Genomic DNA, 20,204 nt, shown 5'->3' on the forward strand with positions numbered 1-20,204 from the left:
ACAACGTTAACAATAATCGGGCTAACTTTACTGACACCAGCATCGAAACTTTGAAGGATGATTTCGCCAATTTCATCTTTAGAGAGCCCATTTAGTTGTATTTCTTCATAAGAGCCGACAAGCTTGTACACATCGAGAAACGTCAAATTGTAATCTCTGAGAGGACGAGTTGCCATAAGTAGCATTATTCGTTGACAGTGTTCGTGTATATTTTGCAATATAGTTAATGAAGCAGTGTCGGCCCCTTTCGCCATACTATTAGATATTTATTTACATTGCTTCAGATTTTTCGCTTACACTGAACATCATCACAAATAAATACCAGTCCAATATGTTTTGAAACATAGTGCGTGATTCGAGTAATGACACCAGTTAACAATATATCTCGTGCTCTACCGTCCAACAACCGTGTGTATCGATTTTCCTCAATGTCGTTCAGACCAGGAAGAACTGCTTTAAAAAGTGGTATATATCCCTCTTCCTCTCCGCATTTTTCCAAACAGTGACGTATTAATTCTACGACTTCATTGTTACTTTCGGTGTAATTAGGATGAGAAACGCAGGAGGAGGCTGGTACGGATGCGCGTGAATTTAAGCGCCTAAAAAAACCATGGCTTCTAATAAAGTTGGATGACACACGTGAGGGTGAAGAATCAGTTGAGCCTTCTGAGTTTACTTGTGGATAGCTGTTCATGGGAGACGTAAAGCTGTTGTTACTACTACTATAGCTGCTATTGGATTCATATTTGAGTGCCGATCGCTGAGGAATTCTATCAGAGATAATGATATCCAAGAGAGCCATAATCAGATTTCTCAATAAATAGTATTTACTCCCCTTCTCAACTATATTTTGCTTTTAGCTTTAATAATGTAATCCAATATATATATATATATATATATTACCTTCAGTAGACGACGACCAGCTACGCATAGTTCAAACAAGAACAGATTAGCACATACAGCAATATTAGTTGATTTACTCTTACCAGCTTAGTACCCCATGGGATGTCATCATTTTATGCAACTTGTTGCAGAGAAAACTTTTTCCAGTACCAGACGGCCCAGAAATCACCAAGACGTGATGATCAGGTGCTTCATACCAACTGTCAATGAAGGCAGTTGATTTAGCTAATTCTGATTTATAGCCTATGAATCCATTTGGTTTTTCAATGCTCAATAGAGATATGCGCTTGTCACGTTCAGGGGGAGTAAACTCTTGTATCCTATACATTTGAAAAGGCTTTGTTTTGCCTTTTACTAGATTTTCTCCTAAATCTTCAAATTCGCAGAGGCCTCCAATTTGTTTCTTGGTCGCCTGATCACATACGACGTTTTGTTTTGAAAACAAAAACTTGAGCATACGCACAGCAATTACAATAGTGTCGCCCGCTATGCCAGCATCTTGCCTGTAAGGGCACTCCCTTGGAAGGACAGCAGTAAATATAGTTCCTGTAGATAGTGAAATCGCAAAATCTTCATATTCGCATCTCAGCAAGGATTCTCGTATTTCTAATGCTGCCTTGGCTGCGAATACAGCTTCTCGTTCATGTGATAAAGGAGGAAGACCAAAGACAGATAATACAGTAGCACCTATAAAACAATAAATACATGGAGCATTATTGGATAAGTAGTATCATACCTTTATCGTCAATAGCAAATTGTTGAAGCATACCTTCGTATTTTACCAGGGCCTTAATGATGATTGTAACGGCTTCTTGTGTCTTTTCAAGGCCTTTCTTGGTTGCCACATTTGCCTTACCTAAACTGATAAACATAATGGTCGCATCGCGAAATTGAGCAGGTATATTTCCACCAATACTGTTTCGCATACGATACAGTGCGCTTTGATTCAAGTATTTATAGTAAAATGCGTTTCGATTGGCTGGTATGTTCATATAAGATGCATTTCTCACTCGTGGAACAAGTGGCTCTATGTTTAGCTTGGATCCTTGCATTCGTATACCAGGTAGAGCGTTTAAATACTCTAGGTTATTTTTATTGCTTGTAGGGTTATTTTTTCTATGAATTGGCCCGTTTGTGTGTTTATAGGGCTGAGCATAGGTAAAGGTGACATTTCTTGGTGCGGATGCTGAATCAACTATATTGCTTATCACATAAAACTGACGTCTGCTTTCAAAGGTTAAGCTTAGTCCCTGTGACCGAATGATTTCGTATACAGCTGGAGTGACACACATCTCGCCAGCTTTTGCAATAGACAGAGCCTCATCCAGTAATTCTACTACTTCTCCTCCTATAGCGTACTCTAATCTTCCACAGCACTCAATAGGTTCGTTTTCTATAGGCTGTTCTCCTGCATACGATATACTGCGACTGTTTAAAGTGTAGGGGCTTTCATAATCTGATGTATAAGGCTCCTTTGCATCGGTATCTCCCAAAACAATGTTGACAACGTCTCCACACGATAGTGCCATATGTAGTTCTAGGTCAATCGAATTTTTCGTATTATGTTGATGTATGGAACCTTCAGTTGTGGATGCACTTAGCCTTCTATCACAATTATGCTTTTTTTGTTTTCGACGCTTCTTAGGCATCAGTATATTCAACCAGTCATTCATAAAATAATGTGATTCGTCCTCATTGGCACTTGGTGTGATATCAGGGTTCGTTATAAGCGTATCTGATACAGATCCTGACTGCTCGTCGCTGTTTCTATCTTCCATTGGATTCATACAGTCGAACAATGAAGGACCTATAGATCCTTCGTTATCTTCAGAGGTTGCTACTCTATGTTTTGATCTTTCTTCAGCGGTCAAGTATACTCTATAATGGGACAATCTCGCAAGGAGTTGTAAGCCACATTCTACAGCTTTCCTTATCAAAATGTTATTTTGTCGCTGTGTCATTTCACTGTCTTCTCTTGGCATGGAGGTACTGTTATCCGAAGTTTGTTTTTTGGGTCTTTGTATATTCTGAAAGCAAACTAATACAGCGTCCCCTAGAAACTTTTCATATGGCTTTTAAATATACAAAAATTCCAGCAATTCTATTCGTTTTTACCTTGACTACATCGCCTCCATAAAACTCAATGACTTGAATACACTTTTTTATTAAAATTAGTTAAAAAATTACGTTAGACTAAGCATGCAATTACCTCTCCCATATATGCACCGATCTCCATGGCAATGGCCTCAGCGCCTGAATCGCCTTTTTCTTGTGCCATAGTTGTCAACTATCGAGATATATAAGCAGGATATCAATTGAAAAGATATATTCTTACAGAACTGAATCCTATTAGAGCATGAGTCTCTGTTAGGTTATGTAGTTTATTCAACTTACCGACAATATCCACCATTAGGACAACTCCAAACTGGGTGTGACTGTACGGTACCTTTACACCTTCATCATTGGCATGAAGGGCTCTTACATACTATGTTAGAATGATTTAGCATCTGCTTATTTTGGTGATCTGAGTAATGAAGATTACTTTTGAAATGTAGGGTGCAATGTTGAACATTAACTCTCTTTTTATTTTTACAAGGCTTTAATAAGTGATTAGATATGGTTTAATACACAAGTGAGCATATGCTAAGTGAAAGTACCCTTTTCAATTGAAAAAAAATATATATATAATGAAGGTGATGACAGGTATACAGTAATAAATGATCTCCGTTTGAATGTTTGCATAATGCATCGTGTGATACAGAATAGCTGCATAACCATAGAGAAAATAACGAATATTTTTTATTTATTAAAAAATAAGGTATAAGTACATAATTATAAATACATTTCTTAGGTGAAAATATTAACAAAGCGCTTCCAAGCACGAGTATACCATGGTCCCGTGATTTCATCTCTATCTTCTTCCGTAAACATGATATCAGCTTTACCAGTATCTAAATCAATCTTGTCTAACGGGACCATCTTAGACTTGGTCCAGAGCTTGGTAACAATATATCCAATAGCACAGAGGATAAGACCAGCATAGTTACCTATTAATCCAGTAGCGCTTGGAGGAACAAAATAAGAGTATCCGGCCATAAGAGAGATCACTACACAGGCGATCATACCGAAGATATCACCAAATGGGTGAAAAGGCGTTCTGATAGGTAGTTCAGATATGCTGCGGTTTTGGACTTTGAGAGCTTTACGGAATCGATAGTGGGCAAAGCAAATACCTCCCCAAGTGACGAAACCCGCAACACCAGAGAGTGATGTGAGGACAATGAAGAGGGCCTTTCCTGGGATAAATGAAGTAGCAAAGGTCACAAGACATACAAGAGCAGTACAGATAAGAGAGTATATGGGAACACCACGACTAGAGATGTGTGCTATATATGGAAAGTCAGATAAGGTTGGTAAGATCTCTCCCAGTGTACTCTAAGTGTAACATACCAAGCTTCTTATGGGCAATACCTTCATTTGCCAGTGCACAGAGCATACGAGAGCTGACATACATTCCACTGTTGGCACAAGATAAGACTGTTATCAAGATAACAGCGTTCATGACATGAGCCACGCTGTTTAAACCAGCCAATTCAAAGACGATTGTAAAGGGAGAGACGGTAACACTACTTGACTCACTAAGATTACGAGGGTCGTCATACCGGATGAGCATACCCATGACAAAGACTAGATAATAGTAAGAGTAAATAACATAGGTAGTTTATTTTATCTATGCACATACCTGACCCCAAATAGAAAATAAGAATACGCCAGAATACATTTTTAATTGCGCGAGGTACTTGCTACAAAATAATAATGCGTGGTGAGCAATTAAAGACAAACTTTGTAATACAATAAATACCTTCACAGGATTTTCGCATTCACCAGCAGTGATGCCAACAATTTCTGTACCTTGCATACTGAATGAAGCCAATACAAATGCATTTACAACACCAAGAGCACCGTTTGAAAAAGCTCCAGGGTCTTTCCAATATTTGAAACCATAAACTTCATGAGGCGATGTATTTCTATTGAATCATTAGTTAGTCGGAATGATATCGCACTAAATAAACATTATCTTACCCTATTAAACCACCAGAGGTAACACATCCGACGATAATGAAGATAAGGACGGCTAGAATTTTTATCTATTATATATTTATCAATGATTTCGTTATTTGATGCTATAAAAAGGAATCCATACCACACTGAAAATATATTCAGCTTCGGCGTAGCTACGAGCACCAAACATATTCAAAACGAAGATAATGATCAGCCATATGCCGGACCCTATATAGTCACAGTTAGTAAAATAATACAATAACTAGATGGAGTATATTTACATGCCCAAGATGGAACTTTGTCGGTCCAGAAGCTCATAATAAGTGGAATGGCTGTCAGTTCACTTGCCACAATGATGGCCCAGCAAGCCCAATAGTTATAACCAATAGTAGCACCAAATGAGCTGTCAACAAATCGACGGCAGAAGATAGTAAAAGAACCGGAGACAGGGATATAAGTAGCCATTTCACCTAGAGAGTAAGTAACCCAATATACGATGAAGCCAATGATGCCGTAGGCAATGAGAGCACCTGCAGGACCTATATTGTTGCTTTCAGTAAACACAATGGTCAACAATTAAGAAAGATTATTCATGTACCAGCTGCGTTCAGATTTGCACCAGAAGAGAGGAATAGGCCTTGACCTATGACACCACCTATCGAAATCATCTATTGGAATATAAATGTGTGTTAGATACATCATATTAGTATATACATTAACTTACAGCTAAGTGACGAGCCTTGAGGGATCGCTTTAGCTTAGGCTGTTGGCTTTCCAATGAGCTTGCTGATATTCTATCATCAGCTTCAGTAAGATGCTCTATCTTTGTTTCCTCTTTGTTAGAAAAGATAGATGAGCGATCATCTTGTGTTTTTTCAGTGATCATTTTTTTTAAAAAAAAAAGAAGTGTGGAATATAAAAAGGGCCCATTCGTATTTGCATTTTATAGTAAATTAATGATCTGGATAAGGTTTAGAACAAGAAAAAGTTCACACAACACATAGATTTCCCGTTTAAACTCAGATTACCGTATCAGTCATATTTGATAAAAGATAAAGCAATAAAATATTTGCATAGCTTATCGTTGCTATGTTGCAACTGTATCTATATTGATTTATATTGCTCAAAAGTCTAGTTCTACTTTTTACTTTGTTGCTTTATTAGATTTGTTCGATATGTGGAGGACAACAATATCCCAATTTATGTGTCCGACACAATCCTATTTGCTGTTACCATAGGAATCTTTGTATTCATTCAAACTCTATCACCGTATTTTCTACTAATTAGGAAATGTTTAAGGTTTCAAGTCATCTGACGCTATGCTTTCTTTATAAAGACAGCCTCTTTTTAATGATTCGATCCGGAGGATAAGCAGTTCCCACGTATCTTAAAAAGAACTTTTTTACTTTTAATCTGTCAACAAAGAAGAGATAAAGTTATTGTTCGTCGTACCAATCATTATCAACTGATTATACATAAATGGTCGCTACTCTTTTCTTTATGAAAATAAAACCTATAGCGAACTAGTCCTAGTCAAATTATTGTTTCAACTTAAGCATTCATATTTCGTGTTTTTAGACCCATTCAATCATGGGAAAAGCTGTCCCTAGTTTACTAAAGTGGCACTCGAAAAGAAACTTGGAGAAATATGCCAAAAGAAGTTACCTGATCCATGTTTTGGTTGTGTAACAAATAAGCGAGGCCTTTTGGTTGGCTTCATTTCATCTCTTCAAAAGGAAAAAGAAAATTCAGCATATAACACTATTAGCTTGATGATTTCCATAATAGTATTCAAGCGTTGCGTAGTAAAGCATGAATCGTAATGAACTGTTTGGTCGTAATAGAGATCAAATGTTTAATAAATGCCTCAAATTGAACACACTTGCTTTTTTTTTTAGTGATTTAAGAGTATCCTGAAAGAATTCATAGTAACATTCAGCTTGGAAATAAAATATCATAAACAAGGGTTAATGCCATAGTCAAAATTATAATGAAAAGAAAAAGCTTATACTACGTAGTCCCTTTGCTGAGATACTTTTATAAATACTCTTCATAGACTGTAAAATTTCTACCAGATTATTATATATTGTGATGTTGCTTCATTGAGACTCAATAATCTTTACGCAAATTGGAAAACTTTATATTTCAAAATGCCGAAGTGATTTTTTTATTACGTGAATGTACCTGCTGCATTAGCCAATTAGAATCGAGCTGTGACGCGGTCTCTGCGCGATGAAGTAGCAACGCGCTTAGTAAAAAAGTTCGTGGCAGCAAAGTTTCCTTTTTTTTAAAAGAAGTATGTTAACAGATCAATTGACAAGACAAGGGCCATTGGCTCGTGTTTGGTTAGCTTCTCATTGGGAGAGAAAATTGTCTAAATCTCAATTCTTACAAACAAACATTGAAAAGACCATTGGTATTTTTATATACAGATCGTTTAAAAAACAATCTAAAACAAAGACATTTGTTATTAGATGCCATCGAGACAAACCAAGAAGAAGAACCATCTCTTCGTATTTCAGGTCAATTGTTACTAGGCGTTGTTCGTATTTATTCAAGAAAAACAAGATACCTTTTAGAAGATTGTAACGATGCTCTTGTCAAGATTAAGCTTGTAAAAACAAAAGAACATAAGCATTTATGCAATCTTTAATTGTTTATTTAATTACTAGGCATTTAAAAAGGGGGATGTCAATATGCCAGATATTCATCACTCTGTTGCTAACGTCAATGCCATCACTTTGCAAGACAAGTTGACCGAATTCGATATTTTGTTACCCGATGTACCTCTTAATCAAAAGTAAATGATCAACAGCCTGAATAATGAAATGGATAACTGATAAACTATCTTAGCCTTAACGGAATCGACCCTATCTTGGATTCATTGGATTTTAGCCCCTCTCAAGATATCACTTTGAGCGGTTTCGAGGGTGGATTTTTTACTGACGTCGAAATGGGTCTTAGGTTTGATTCTACAACAGAAGGCGGTCGTCGTGATCAGCCTGGACTTGCTGATACCGCTTTTGAACCTGCTGAAATTTCTGAACCTTTAAAGCGTATGACCTTGGACGATCAGACAGGTCTAGCCGATAACACAGCCGACTTTGGCTTTGATATCAATGATAATCTGGATTATGACATTGGTGCTGATTTCCATGATACCAGATTTGATCTTCCATCCACTCAGGATGTTGCTGAAGCTTCTCTTGATACACTCATGCAGGTGGGTATCATGCCCGTTGATGAACAAATGGTCTTTGATACCGAGGCTGTTCAAGAACCAGCAACACGAAAGCGTAAGAGATTGGTCGTCGATAAGGTGACAGAAATCCCTCAAGAAGATCTTCGCAGATACACCAGCGATACATCTTCTATTGTCAACAGAGTAAAGTATATGGTCTAGTTTTTAATTTGTTTCTAAATTTCATAACGTAGGACCTCCACTTCTTTGAAGCAACCAAGGCGAAGCCTGTGATTCATTTACGAGGCCCTGGTGGTAATGCAGTCGGTACTGAATTGGAAGATATGTTTACCAGAATCAGTCATAAGCGTCTTGCTGCTGCTCCAGAGAGCGCTGCTCATCCTGAGACATACCTTGGTGCACCTACCCCAGCAGGCGAAGGTCTTGAACCTTTCGGCGGCTTCGACTATGATGTTGATATTGGTACTGGAGGCTTTGACCGTGAGCGATTCGAACAAACAGTAAGAACCATAAAATATCTGTTGATGTGTTTCTTACTCTTTCTCGATAGACTGAAGCAGAAGATACCGGCTTTGACATTGATTTCTTTGGTACACAGACCACTCAAACTTTCAACGAAAGCACTCGCAGAACACTTGAGACTATCGAAGGCCTTACACAGTTCAATGGAGTCAAATTTGCTGAGTTGGTACCTACCACCAGCAGTAAATCTGAAGCTGCCAAACGCTTCTACGAGGTTTTGTTGTTGGCTTCCAGGGACAAGATCAAGGTCAGACAAGATCAGCCTTATGGCGGTATTCAAATCAGTGCTGTTGCTGTTCATTAAAAAGCGTGTTTTATTTTATTTTAAATAAATTACGTATTAAAAAAAGAGAAAAAAAACTAGGCTGTACTGGGAGCAATGGTCACATTGAGCGTTGGTCCATCTAATCCTCCTGCTGCAGCATCTGGGTAATAATAAAAGCTTATAGCAATAATCACATAGACAGCACACAGCATAAGTCCTCCAAACCAATGGCTCTTTCCACCCTATCCGAGAAAAAAGTTAAATAGGGTTTTATCGTGCATACAACGAAAACACTTGCCATAATGAGATAGTTAACCATGACAACGGATGCAAATAGGACTGCAGTTTCATATATATTAAAAAATAAACTCATGTCAACATTAATTCCCCAACCGATGATAACCATTATAGGGGTTACAAGTAAGGCAATTTGCATGCTTGACCCTACTGAAACTCCCAGTGCCAAATCCATCTTTGAAAAGAAAAAAAAATGAATGAATGGACTGGAGATTTTTTAAAGTTCTTACCTTGTTTTTCCACGCTACTGTAACAGCCGTGACATGCTCTGCTGCATTAGCAACGATAGGTAATAGAATCAAACCTACAAATGTTTCACTAATCTGCCATGCTTGAACAACACTTTCAATTGCAGACACAAGGAACTCTCCAGAAATGGCAACTAGTACAGTAACGACTACGAGTCTAAAAAAAAGAGTCAATACTTTGGATTCGTCGTACGTGTATATATCAGTTACACTGTAATAGCCATCCACCATGGCATAGAGGGCGATTCTTCTTCATCATCGTCTTCATCTGTATAGCACGACAAAGCTTGCTCTTCAATTCCGCTTTGGCTCCTACCACTATTGAGTAAATCAATAAGTGATGATCGTCTTTCAATCTTGAAGGCTTCTACAGGGACTTGCAAGAACTTTTGAAAAGATGGTGTTAGAGTTTCAAATGAACAAGGAAAAAACATACATATGTTTACCAAGGACTTGTGTGTTTTTAGCTATAACTTTATATTAGAGCTTGTCTGGCAAACACAAAAGATAGCTTAGCGTTGTCTTACCTGAAAGAAAAGATAGGCAAAATAAATAATAAGCAGAATAATGGCAGTACCACGGGAGATATCTAATATATCTGTCTTTTCTCGATCTTCAGATTCAGTATTAATTGTTGAGCCATAAAACGCTGCAGGTAAAAGCAACGATACAACCGAGATGAAGAGAAGAGAGGCAGAAGTCTGTGCAGCAGTTGCATTAAACACTTGTTCTTTATGCTTATACCCACCACAAAGAAAGCACATGCCAAGGATGAGCAATAGATTCGACAGAATGGATCCAAGCATGGCTGCCTGAACAACAATAACTAAATTTTGAGTGAGAGATATGATGCTAATGATCAGTTCTACTGCGTTTCCAAATGTTGCATTGAGTAGCCCACCAATGACCTATGATTATGTAAGCAAAAGAAAAGACATATGCATTCAATCGAAAAAACGTACCTCTCCTGTTCTTAGCGCAATTTCTTCAGTCGCAAACCCGAGTAGTTTAGCTAGAGGGATGATGGCAATAAAGTTCAAAACGAATGTAGTAGTGGGCGTCCAGACAAAATGCGAAGCCCAACCAAAGGGTATACAAATTAATAGAATGTTCAACCATGATGATTTAAGAAGGGATGCTAGTCCTTGGGCCGCAGTGGGCTCTTTAATTTCTTTTTCTGATGTCTTTGTCTCATCTGTGCCTATCAATTCACCGTCATGATCTCGCTCCTGGCTCACTGCTGTTTTTTATTAGTTTTGTTGCTTTGTGATACTATAAATACTTACTGTGGTGATCGCTCATATAATGTAAGAAAGAACAGAGAAAAAGAAAAGTTTAACAAAAAAAGGTTAATAAAAAAGGAAGTAAAACGTACATTGGTTTTATTTTAAAGAGCCTGATGGTATTGTTATCAAAGGATTTCTTGTGGTGAGAATATACACATATATCCTCATGACATAATAGCCATAATGATTCCTTGAATAATTTCTTATTCGTGTATAAAAATATAGCATATCTAAACTTATGGTTGTCCCTTATTATGCTTAGGCATCTTACTACGATAAAATGGCAAAATTATGGCTGATTTAAATAATGACACTTTTAGAGTCAATTTAACGTTATGCTGCATATGTATGTATGTTTGTATATGCAATTTACGAAGTATAAGATAGCACCAAACTTTATGAGCATTGGCATATCTTTGAGTTCCTCCATCTTCTCTCTTTGGATACAAAGGCAAAAAACGCATCAAAGTATGGTGAATAAAATGGGATTCTCTGAATTCTAATTAAGGAGAAGGTGTCTATTCATATATCCGGGGCGATACCCGAATTTGCATTTAGTTCTATAGAGCTGTTACGTTAAAGTATACAAAAAGTTATCATGATAGGTGAATAATCGCATACGTGATGCATACTTTGGTCTATAACTAAAGAAGTGAACGAATATGCCGCCACACTTTTACTAAAAGAATATAAAGTCCTAGCCTATACTAACAAGCACACAGTAAAGGCAAGCAAGTTACCGTATGAGTGCACGTTCAAAAAGGATGCAGACGGTGTTTTCTTCCTGTGCCTTTAGTTTTTAAAATAAACATCATTGCTAATCAATATTTAAACACATCAAAGCATATTTAGAGAAGACCAGGAGTAGAAGCGGCCTAATTACGGGAGGACACGTACACAAGCATGTGTTGTACTCAAGAGGGGGCGTACTCAAAAATATGTACAACAATTACCACCGAAAATGCGAACTGTTTATATACCAATACAATAAATTAATGTTAAAAAATAAGCACAACCCAACATTATTAACCATTACTTTGCGTACTGTTTTATTAAAAATAAATTTCAAAAAGAGGATAAAATTATAACGTGTATGAAAAAAATAGTTGGCGCATATTAAAAAAAAGCATTTACGCAAAGGTTAAAAATAAAATGCGCGCAAAAGGAGACGACATACAAATGAGAGTAATAAGTACCAAGGAGAGAATATAAAGAGTTATACAGTTAGTTATGTAAGAAAATTATTACATCCATACAACTTACCCCGAAGGCATCTAGATGTGTCCTAGCAATAACTACGACAGAGAATTATGGTCCACCCTTCTTCGACGTCTTGTAGGAGCAACAGCAACCCGGCGAAACCTATGAGGAACCATACCATTATGTCGAAGCCCACGAAGGATGTGCATGTAGTTGATGCAAGCAGCAATATCCCTGTTCCATAAGCGATATCTATCTGGAGCTGCCATGGCGAGCCTACAGTATAGATTGGTACATCTGCAGGTAATGTTCAATCAGTATAAAGTTATCCAAGTGGTTCATGTATTATTACCTTAAAAGACCATGACAGACAATCGTAGTTCTAAAGTCCATGTCTGTACACTCCCACCTATGAATCCAGTTAAAACGCTCCTGAATTTTTTCTTCACTGTTCCTATCTACAGGCTGAAATTGGGCTTTTTTGAGTGACAAGCTACATTCAGTTCTTACAAAATTGTAGATAGTGCTTTTAGAGACCTTGAGATCCTGAAGCTTTTGAAGTAGTCGCTCCATGACTTGCTCCAAGACGGCTGAAGGACTCTCATCTATATACTCCAAGATCACTTGCTTGTGTTCTTCATGAAGTATACGCGAGCGACCGATTTTCTTATGCTTTATAAAAATACTAGCAGGATCTGTTTTGTACATTTGAGCCCATCTTTGAGTTGTGCGAACATGAATACATAATTGTTTTGCAGCAGCTGAAGCACTTATAACTTTCTCAAACGTCAGTTTAAAGAATCCAACTTTGTCTTGATCCGTATAGAGTGTGTACGCTCGCTTACTCGACGCCTCCTTCATACAAACATCTACATCATGTTTTGCATCTTCATCTGCCACAGAGCCTACATCGAAATTATTCTCCTGAGGCTGATTATGCAAATACTGAGTGTGTGAGCTAACTGTTTCTAAAGCATATCGCTCCTCATCAATGGTGTAGTCCATAGGCTCAGGTCTACCGTATCCATCAACTGCATTACCGTGCCCGTCTTCATAGAAAATTTGAAAGCTCATATTGTAATACTTAGTTTTTAATGAGAAAGAGAGTAAAAAAAAAAAAGAGAGAGAGAACTGGTGGTGCTTTCATGCTTAATGTATTCATATTTTGGACGGCAAAGCTTCTACATATACGACATTTAATTTGTCAGCAAGCGAAATCAACCAATGGTTAACGTGACGTTAGAATTTAGCAAGCGCGAATTTTACTCTTGGCATCAGTGTCAATAATTTTTAGAAATACTGTATAAGCATCGAGTCCATTTGCTGTCTCCAGATGAACCACCGACTTATGATACCCGAAACAATTTCTGATCCATTATCCTTCCTTTTGGACATGCTACCTATGAAGAGACCACACTCCTTTCAAACCGCTTTCTCATGGATCATCCGTTGGCCAGCTATCTGCGCTCTTCTTTTTGAGCTTGACTACCTCCATCACCAAAAGCGTCCGCCTTCTCCGCCCCCTCACTAGTGTATCTTACACCTGGTCCAACATCATTTCTTCCATAACTTTTTTATCCTTGATCCCGTAAGGGTTTTTTTAGTTACCAGTTCTTTATTCTCTTTTGACCTGCCTCGGGCGAAGAAGATATATTATTATCGTGCGCTCACTTGAGGCTTTAATTGTAAATAAAAATCTGTTTAACCGTATAAGCATCGAGGGGGTCTATGCTCCTAGCTCAATGGTCGAAAATCTATGATTTGAAGCTAAAGTCTTGCGTTCGAATCCCACAGAATCGCTTCCAGTAGCTTGCTCTTGAGGATTTTAATGCCGCTCTGTATGGCTCTCGGTTGTTGGCCGTTGGAAATAAACAAATTATGAATAATTGCGGCACCCGCCCAGGTTGAAATAAGCATGAACCCTAACACCACCAAGCCTTAGCCTACCATTTATAATGATTAGTTTATTACTCTCTATCCATCCCCATTAGACTGTATGCTTTCCCCTTCACCACCAGTACCTTCTCATCTCCACCACATTATACACCCCACCTTATTGAACTTGTCCGGGCAATTTCAATATAAAATACTACGTGCCCACTTGGGTTTAATAAAAGATTGTTTAACCGTATAAGCATCGAGAGCCATCACCATCTGATCCAGGGCGGAAGCTGATTAAATGGTTAGTTAATTCTTCATAGCAGTATTTTTAACACTTGTTCCATGAACCTGTCAGCCAAAGCATTTTTGCTCCCGAGCCCAGAAGGATTTTTAGATACTGCCTCACAACTTGAACTGCCCAGGGCAAAAACGATATAATAAAAATATTACGTGCTCCTTGTGGCCTTTATATTTTATAAATAAATAAATAAAATTGTTTAACCGTATAAGCATCGGTGAAAAAGATGTCAATGAGTGTGTGTGTATATACTTGATAATGATGAGTAAATTGGTATAAAAAAATTAACCTTTTATTATTTAGCAAATCCGGGTTCTTCGATTTGAAATGTCCTATCTTCCTCAATAAAATCAATATTGTCATTGGTGCCCAAGGCTTCAAGAGAGGCACCCTCGACTGGTTTAGGTAAAGAAATGATCAATCCTTTTATCCCCAAGTTGATTTCATCTTTAATCGTTCCACCTGCTTTCTTGACGTCTTGTTTAAACTTTTCAATATCTTTCTGACTGGTATTGTCCTTAAAGGCGACAATGTAGGTAGTAAGGCCTTTTAAAAATGGGTTTGGGGGAAAGAATATCAAAAGAAAAAGTAAAAGTTACCTTCTGCTGCGACGTAAACAATGGCAAATAGCAGTAAAAGAAGAAGGGTTCGCATGAATGTTTATGATATATATATATATATATAAAAGAGCGAGAAAAGAAAAAGAACGAAGAAAAAAAAAGGTAAACTGTGTTTTAAATAAGAATACACAAGGACATGTGTTTGATTAAATGTAAAAGGTAACAAAGTGAAAATAAGGAAAAAAGATATACACACAAACGAAAATAAGGGAATAGGTGACTATTAAAGTAAGCCATTATTTCTAAGACTTGATTGAATAATAATATCATTTACTGCAGCCATCACAAACTTGATCTTTTCCGTATCTGTTGCGCAAGTTAAGTGAGTATAGATTTGTTTATCTGCTGAAGTGTTTAAAGACTCAAATCGATGGGTAAAGTACTGGCATGCTGCTTCATAATCACCTGGTTGACCTTTGTAGTCTGGAAAATATTTGTTAATAGGACTTGTTGATATCTTTTCCTTAAATATATCTGTCTTGTTTAAAAATAAAATGGTCGATGTCTTTTCAAACCATCTTGAATTACAGATAGAGTCAAACAAGATCAGTGCTTCTTGCATTCTATTTACTGTCTCGTCTTCAACTAGTACTTGGTCATATTCTGATATGGCTACCAAGAATATAATAGCAGTAACGCTTTCGAAACAGTGGATCCATTTCTTTCTTTCTGATCTTTGTCCTCCAACATCAAACATCTTATAAACAAGATTCCCCACCGTGAATTTGGTCTCTGTGATTCCAATCGTCTTTACTCTAGAGCGTAACACATCTTGATCTGTGGGTATGTAATCAGGTGATCCAATACGTTCAATATGTTCAAAGTAGCTATTGATGTTATTGAAAGTTACACATACTCTATATTAATATTTACTAAGAAGCAGAGTCATTCAATTGGTATTCATTGCTTCTGCGAAACGTCTCTTGTACACCAGGATCTTGCCACAAGATCTTGATGCCTTCAACCAAGTCAGGAGGCATAGTAAAATTATCCACTTGTGTTTCGTAACGCATGATATTGTCAAAATGTATCTTATTCGCTGGGTCCCCGAGTTCGATTCCCAGATTACACATGGCTTCAAGAATGACAAGAATAGATTGAAGGGCATTATTAAAAATGATTTCCTTATGAGCTTCTCTTTCTTCTAATGGGAAGCCACCGTCATGAATTAATTTCATTTGCTTCAAAATAGTGGATTTTCCTGATTCACCAGCACCTTTAAAAAGTATTAAAATAAATAATTCTAATCAATTTATCTGTGTACTCACCAAGGAGTAATAGCTTCACTTCATTTTTTTCATTCAACTTTTCCATTCTTAACTGTTGTTCTATTTGATCATTTCGTACTCTGGCACCTTGTCCCTGTTCAACTGAAGCACAGCAGCCCATATTTAAAAAGTAATAAATGAAAAAAACAAGAAAAAAAAGGGTTTAAAATAGAAAATAAATCGATGCATGTGTGTAATAAAGATATGTACAACCTTGTCTATATAATCTAGTACTTTTATGACATGATTTTTTATTATTTATCACTATTCACAATTCCACCTTTGCTTATACCAACAGCTTGTTCAACCACCTCTCGCATGAGATCAATCAAGGTACAACAGATGACAATAATATGTGCCTCGAAATGATGAGGTTTTTCTATTATTTGAAGCGCATTTCTATCAATAATCAATTCACCCAAATGAATAAAGTATCCCATGCGATGACTGTCAAATTCAGCAATAACACGCCATTTATCTCCATGCTTCACTTCACAGACCATGTCATGTGATAACAAACTAGCCCTCTTCCATCTAATCTGATGTCCTTCAAATTCAGTCTCATACGTAAATAATAAGTGTGATTTGGTGATATTATGAAGTTGTCTTGATCGTGTCGCTCCATCTTCGCTGTTACTGCTATCTGGCGTAGGTGGTTCTTCATCTATAGCATAGATCGGGAAATCCCCCCACTCAATTGTAATTTCCTTTTTGAACGCCCTTCTCCGTGCTTCCGCTACCTTGACATTCTCACTGTCTTCAAGCACACGATAAAGTATGTTTTGAAAGCCCCATGAATAAGAGTGAGGCTGAACCTTTCTGTAAGCCCGCACCTTGGTACCATGAAAATATACATCTTGTTCTTCAGGTCGGGTCAGGGATACTTTGCGTAAATCGTATTTTATCAAATCTTCCATAGGTTTCTTTTTCAAAATCTGCATTAGCGCCATCCGTGTGCTTGCTGTGCTTTTGTCGCTCCCAACACTACTTATACTCGATGCACTTTGACTTGCCGTGGGTACATGAGGTGGAGACAGACTGGTCGAACTTGTGGTGGCTGTTAGACTAGAAGTGGGTAAGGGTACATGAGAAAGCAAGCTAGAAGTGATGGAGGGTCGCTTATGTGGTTCATCATCGTCCAATTGTATATCAGGTCTTTTACCGTCTACAAAATCAGATCGAATAATGAGATCATCGAGTACTTCTTGTGGCAATGACTGATTGTTATTGTTATCGTTGTTGGTATTGTCATTGTCATCATAGGTATTTGGTTTATCATAAATCACTGGCTCATCTATGGCATCTGGTTTTTGTGTGGGTATGTCAATGGTATCTGGCTTCATTTGCAAATAAGAAAGAAAGAAAGAAAGGAAAGAAAGGAAAAAATACATTATTACCGGAAAGTGAAAAGTCGCACATGATACTTGATGCCCTTTTATTGTTAAGGTACAGAAAGGTCATTATGCTTGGCACTGCGTCAGTAGATATACTTGCATACATATGCTGAGCAATTAAGATATAGGCAATTATTCTTTTCTTTTTATAGGATGTAGAATACACAATAAGACACATGAGACTTATTCTAAATACTCGTCCATGGGTGAGGCTGAATCGAACTTTTTCTCCCTGTAGACGTATATCATTCATATATTCTGTATTCAACCTCACATCCTCTTAAAATATTACACCACTGTTACAGTTGTTCCAATGCATCCCCTCTTGCAGGGTTTTAGGATGCAGTTTGGTGAAAAAGATTAATAGTGAAATAGCCTCTATTTATAGTGACCAAAGACAATCCCTCCAGCCTTTACAGTTTTCTTCACTGGTTTCTTTATTGCATTCAGTGAGATAGTGTAAAAAAACGTCACTTGCTAAACCAGGCTTGCGTTTCGTAACTAACCATTCTACAGTTGTATCTTTTTGTCCACAGAAATAAGTACAGTATTGACACTTGTGATAAAATACACCATCCATATGGATGATACAGTTATCATAAAGAACAAAGGGCTTATATATCTTTTCGAAAAGTTGCTCGAGCTTTTCTGCTGTGAAGTGGCCATGGTAGTCTGGCTTCACATCTTTATCTTTGTTTACTGGCCACACACTGATGCTATTTTGTATCATGTTTGCTCTGCCTTTACATCTGCCCTTATACAAAATAGATGCTGAAAAGATAACCAGCATATGCTTCCTTTCAATTTTATTGGCAATGCCATGTGAAGGAACTTAAGTCAAGCGAGCATAATGTCCCAAGCGGCAATATAATTCGCCCAAGAATACTTCAGGTTGCTCTGGATAATTGTTGCCGTTCATGTTCTGCAATATCTCATTTGCATACAAGAGCATTTACAGGCGCACTGTGGAGTATATTATGTCTTTCTCCTTTCTTATATTTCATCCTCAAAGCATGAAGGTCTCTTAAAAGAGCTTGATTCGGCACTTCCATGCGATAGCCTTCTTTTAATATTTTTCTATTTTGGTAATAGCGTTTGGGTTGCCTATTTTCTTGTCCTGAAGTTGTAGAGAGGTACAATACATCAAAAACAGTGTTATTATTCACAGCAGCCCAAAGTGTACGGTGCAATATTTTGTTCATTAGATCTAGGCCGGGTCAGTGATTACTGTTAGAAGGGCGAAGAAAGATAAAATTGTCTAAAAGTCGTTAGTAGTCCTATTATCACATACCGTGATTGTTGTCTACGATATCAGCCATGGTGGACAAGGTAACATTGTTGTGTTTACATAAATTAAGTATCTTCTAATTCTCTATTTCTTTAAGATTCATTCCATAAAACTGAGAAGTAGCAATGGCAATAGAGCTTTGCTTGGCTTGTAGCGAGAGTCAGCAGCCCCAGTAGGGTTGCCATTGACTATACCACTATTAGGTATTTTAAAAATAGCGGGAAGAGCCATGCAAACGTTTGAGGGTAGTACACAATTCTTTCAATTATTTACAGCTCCGATAGTGACTGTCACTATTCGCTTAAAGTCCACTTTGAGCGCCAATTACGTTTTGTTCAGCTTTTCCTAAACATTCTTTTTCTCCTTTTTTTTTTTTTCTTTCTTTCTTTCTTCTTTTCTTTATAAAGCATAACAATAAGCCACAAGATGTCTGATAATGAAACAGATAAGAGCCCTATTTCAACAAAGAGAGCAAGAGAATCAAGTATGGAGGAAGATGTAGAGGAACGTGCTTCAAAAATAGATCCCAAAGATCAAGTCAAGATAATTACTCAATTACAACAAGAGCATCTATCAGAAGGGCAGACATGGTACCTTGTATCCAAGAATTGGTTTACACGTTGGAGACAATACTGTTCTCGTCTGAGCAGCCCTCAACATGACGCAAGAAAAATCGGAGAGCAAACTAACCCAGGGCCGATCAACAACCAATCGATATTGCAGGCCAACGGAAAGCTTGTGGAAGGTTTAAAGCTAAATGATACTGTATTTGCAGTACCTGAAGAAGCTTGGAAAGATTTGATGGAATGGTATGGATCAGTCACAGAGCCTATCGAACGTTTAATGATAAAGGGAACTGACGGGGAGCTTACAGTTGAACTGTATCCACCCCATTTCAAGCTCTTTGTAGTCACTGATTCGACTAGTACTCAACTTACTCGGTGCCCTCAATTCACTTTGTCAGAGGTATCGACTGTAAATGATTTAGTGTCAACTATAAAAGAATCTCTTGATTTATCACAAGACGCTGAATTACAAGTATGGACATTAGAGGATGAACCGACGACACCCATCATCTCTTCAAATATCCTCCAAAACGCTTCCCAGATCGATATAGAAAATGGATCAGCTAGTTTGGGCCGATCCGGTCAATGTAATATAGCAGTCGCTATCAAGGGTGATGCTCGATTTCCTTCTGATGTCAAACAGTCAGACACGTCCTCTGTCTCATCAGCTTCGAGCATATTCGCCAATGGATTCAATAACTTGACAACCACATCAAGCGCAAGTACGCCCACATCTAGTCCCTATTCAAAGTTTACTCGAGGTGTTTGTGGATTACAAAATTTGGGAAACACTTGTTTTATGAACTCGGCGCTTCAGTGTCTCAGCAATACGCCTGAACTGACAAAATGGTTCCTAGGTACGCAAACATACGGATATATTGACGCACGTCATAATTAATCTTTT

The 20,204-nt window shown here is 37.6% G+C and overlaps 10 protein-coding genes across 10 annotated transcripts in view; 2 read left to right on the forward strand and 8 right to left on the reverse strand.

Moving 5' to 3' along the window:
- Positions 1 to 124: 124 nt before the first annotated feature.
- On the reverse strand, positions 125 to 892 carry RHIMIDRAFT_9116 (uncharacterized protein). Its single transcript, XM_023615866.1, has one exon. It carries the CDS (start codon positions 800 to 802, stop codon positions 281 to 283), a length of 522 nt encoding a protein of 173 aa, XP_023471264.1. The 5' UTR covers positions 803 to 892; the 3' UTR covers positions 125 to 280.
- Positions 589 to 3,829, reverse strand: RHIMIDRAFT_9103 (uncharacterized protein). Its single transcript, XM_023615864.1, has 8 exons — positions 3,446 to 3,829; positions 3,298 to 3,388; positions 3,239 to 3,249; positions 3,113 to 3,190; positions 3,019 to 3,060; positions 1,640 to 2,963; positions 904 to 1,590; positions 589 to 843 (listed from the first exon to the last, which is right to left on the reverse strand). The coding sequence occupies exons 1-7, from the start codon at positions 3,473 to 3,475 to the stop codon at positions 983 to 985; spliced, it is 2,184 nt and encodes a 727-aa protein (XP_023471265.1). The 5' UTR covers positions 3,476 to 3,829; the 3' UTR covers positions 589 to 843; positions 904 to 982.
- On the reverse strand, positions 3,613 to 5,861 carry RHIMIDRAFT_9077 (lysine transporter). The gene is made up of 8 exons (XM_023615858.1): positions 5,564 to 5,861; positions 5,247 to 5,504; positions 5,108 to 5,193; positions 4,987 to 5,051; positions 4,766 to 4,931; positions 4,646 to 4,706; positions 4,354 to 4,590; positions 3,613 to 4,289 (listed from the first exon to the last, which is right to left on the reverse strand). The coding sequence occupies exons 1-8, from the start codon at positions 5,631 to 5,633 to the stop codon at positions 3,751 to 3,753; spliced, it is 1,482 nt and encodes a 493-aa protein (XP_023471266.1). The 5' UTR covers positions 5,634 to 5,861; the 3' UTR covers positions 3,613 to 3,750.
- A 1,402-nt stretch (positions 5,862 to 7,263) lies between these two features.
- Positions 7,264 to 8,993, forward strand: RHIMIDRAFT_232986 (uncharacterized protein; the record flags this gene model as incomplete). Its single annotated transcript, XM_023607860.1, has 6 exons — positions 7,264 to 7,381; positions 7,440 to 7,579; positions 7,638 to 7,765; positions 7,819 to 8,350; positions 8,401 to 8,667; positions 8,718 to 8,993. 6 exons carry the CDS (start codon positions 7,264 to 7,266, stop codon positions 8,991 to 8,993), a joined length of 1,461 nt encoding a protein of 486 aa, XP_023471267.1.
- A 56-nt stretch (positions 8,994 to 9,049) lies between these two features.
- On the reverse strand, positions 9,050 to 10,801 carry RHIMIDRAFT_288425 (Calcium/proton exchanger; the record flags this gene model as incomplete). The annotated part of the gene is made up of 8 exons (XM_023613564.1): positions 9,050 to 9,196; positions 9,271 to 9,426; positions 9,482 to 9,656; positions 9,710 to 9,885; positions 9,946 to 9,966; positions 10,027 to 10,407; positions 10,462 to 10,739; positions 10,786 to 10,801. The coding sequence occupies 8 exons, from the start codon at positions 10,799 to 10,801 to the stop codon at positions 9,050 to 9,052; spliced, it is 1,350 nt and encodes a 449-aa protein (XP_023471268.1).
- A 3,438-nt stretch (positions 10,802 to 14,239) lies between these two features.
- On the reverse strand, positions 14,240 to 14,854 carry RHIMIDRAFT_288426 (uncharacterized protein). Its single transcript, XM_023613565.1, has 2 exons — positions 14,764 to 14,854; positions 14,240 to 14,710 (listed from the first exon to the last, which is right to left on the reverse strand). Exons 1-2 carry the CDS (start codon positions 14,816 to 14,818, stop codon positions 14,460 to 14,462), a joined length of 306 nt encoding a protein of 101 aa, XP_023471269.1. The 5' UTR covers positions 14,819 to 14,854; the 3' UTR covers positions 14,240 to 14,459.
- A 153-nt stretch (positions 14,855 to 15,007) lies between these two features.
- RHIMIDRAFT_195692 (G protein alpha subunit) lies at positions 15,008 to 16,173 on the reverse strand (the record flags this gene model as incomplete). Its single annotated transcript, XM_023606061.1, has 3 exons — positions 15,008 to 15,611; positions 15,658 to 16,000; positions 16,053 to 16,173. 3 exons carry the CDS (start codon positions 16,171 to 16,173, stop codon positions 15,008 to 15,010), a joined length of 1,068 nt encoding a protein of 355 aa, XP_023471270.1.
- RHIMIDRAFT_254257 (uncharacterized protein) lies at positions 15,980 to 17,427 on the reverse strand (the record flags this gene model as incomplete). Its single annotated transcript, XM_023611081.1, has 1 exon — positions 15,980 to 17,427. A coding segment is annotated over exon 1 (1,085 nt), but the record flags the coding sequence as incomplete, so codon positions are not given.
- Positions 17,428 to 18,278: 851 nt separating this feature from the next.
- RHIMIDRAFT_243616 (uncharacterized protein) lies at positions 18,279 to 18,765 on the reverse strand (the record flags this gene model as incomplete). The annotated part of the gene is made up of 3 exons (XM_023609963.1): positions 18,279 to 18,368; positions 18,391 to 18,653; positions 18,738 to 18,765. 3 exons carry the CDS (start codon positions 18,763 to 18,765, stop codon positions 18,279 to 18,281), a joined length of 381 nt encoding a protein of 126 aa, XP_023471272.1.
- Positions 18,766 to 19,131: 366 nt separating this feature from the next.
- Positions 19,132 to 20,204, forward strand: part of RHIMIDRAFT_310247 (UCH-domain-containing protein) — a 4,197-nt gene continuing 3,124 nt past the window's right edge. Inside the window, exon 1 of the mRNA XM_023614639.1 lies at positions 19,132 to 20,157. Within this exon, the coding sequence (XP_023471273.1) occupies positions 19,161 to 20,157 (997 nt within the window). The 5' untranslated portion in view covers positions 19,132 to 19,160. The remainder of the gene's footprint in view (positions 20,158 to 20,204) is intronic.

This window comes from Rhizopus microsporus (assembly GCF_002708625.1).
Source record: "Rhizopus microsporus ATCC 52813 unplaced genomic scaffold scaffold_1, whole genome shotgun sequence".
Taxonomy (NCBI): domain Eukaryota; kingdom Fungi; phylum Mucoromycota; class Mucoromycetes; order Mucorales; family Rhizopodaceae; genus Rhizopus; species Rhizopus microsporus.

Coding starts and splice junctions, on each gene's coding strand:
- RHIMIDRAFT_9103 (XM_023615864.1), bottom strand. CDS start 3,475: ATGTTCAACATTGCACCCTACATTTCAAAA. Junction 3,389..3,445: donor TTGCACCCTACATTTCAAAA/GTAATCTTCATT, acceptor ATTCTAACATAG/TATGTAAGAGCCCTTCATGC. Junction 1,591..1,639: donor ATTTGCTATTGACGATAAAG/GTATGATACTAC, acceptor ATTGTTTTATAG/GTGCTACTGTATTATCTGTC.
- RHIMIDRAFT_288426 (XM_023613565.1), bottom strand. CDS start 14,818: ATGCGAACCCTTCTTCTTTTACTGCTATTTGCCATTGTTTACGTCGCA. Junction 14,711..14,763: donor TGTTTACGTCGCAGCAGAAG/GTAACTTTTACT, acceptor CATTTTTAAAAG/GCCTTACTACCTACATTGTC.
- RHIMIDRAFT_9116 (XM_023615866.1), bottom strand. CDS start 802: ATGGCTCTCTTGGATATCATTATCTCTGATAGAATTCCTCAGCGATCG.
- RHIMIDRAFT_9077 (XM_023615858.1), bottom strand. CDS start 5,633: ATGATTTCGATAGGTGGTGTCATAGGTCAAGGCCTATTCCTCTCTTCT. Junction 4,932..4,986: donor ACCTCTGGTGGTTTAATAGG/GTAAGATAATGT, acceptor ATGATTCAATAG/AAATACATCGCCTCATGAAG. Junction 4,707..4,765: donor AATGCGAAAATCCTGTGAAG/GTATTTATTGTA, acceptor ATTATTTTGTAG/CAAGTACCTCGCGCAATTAA.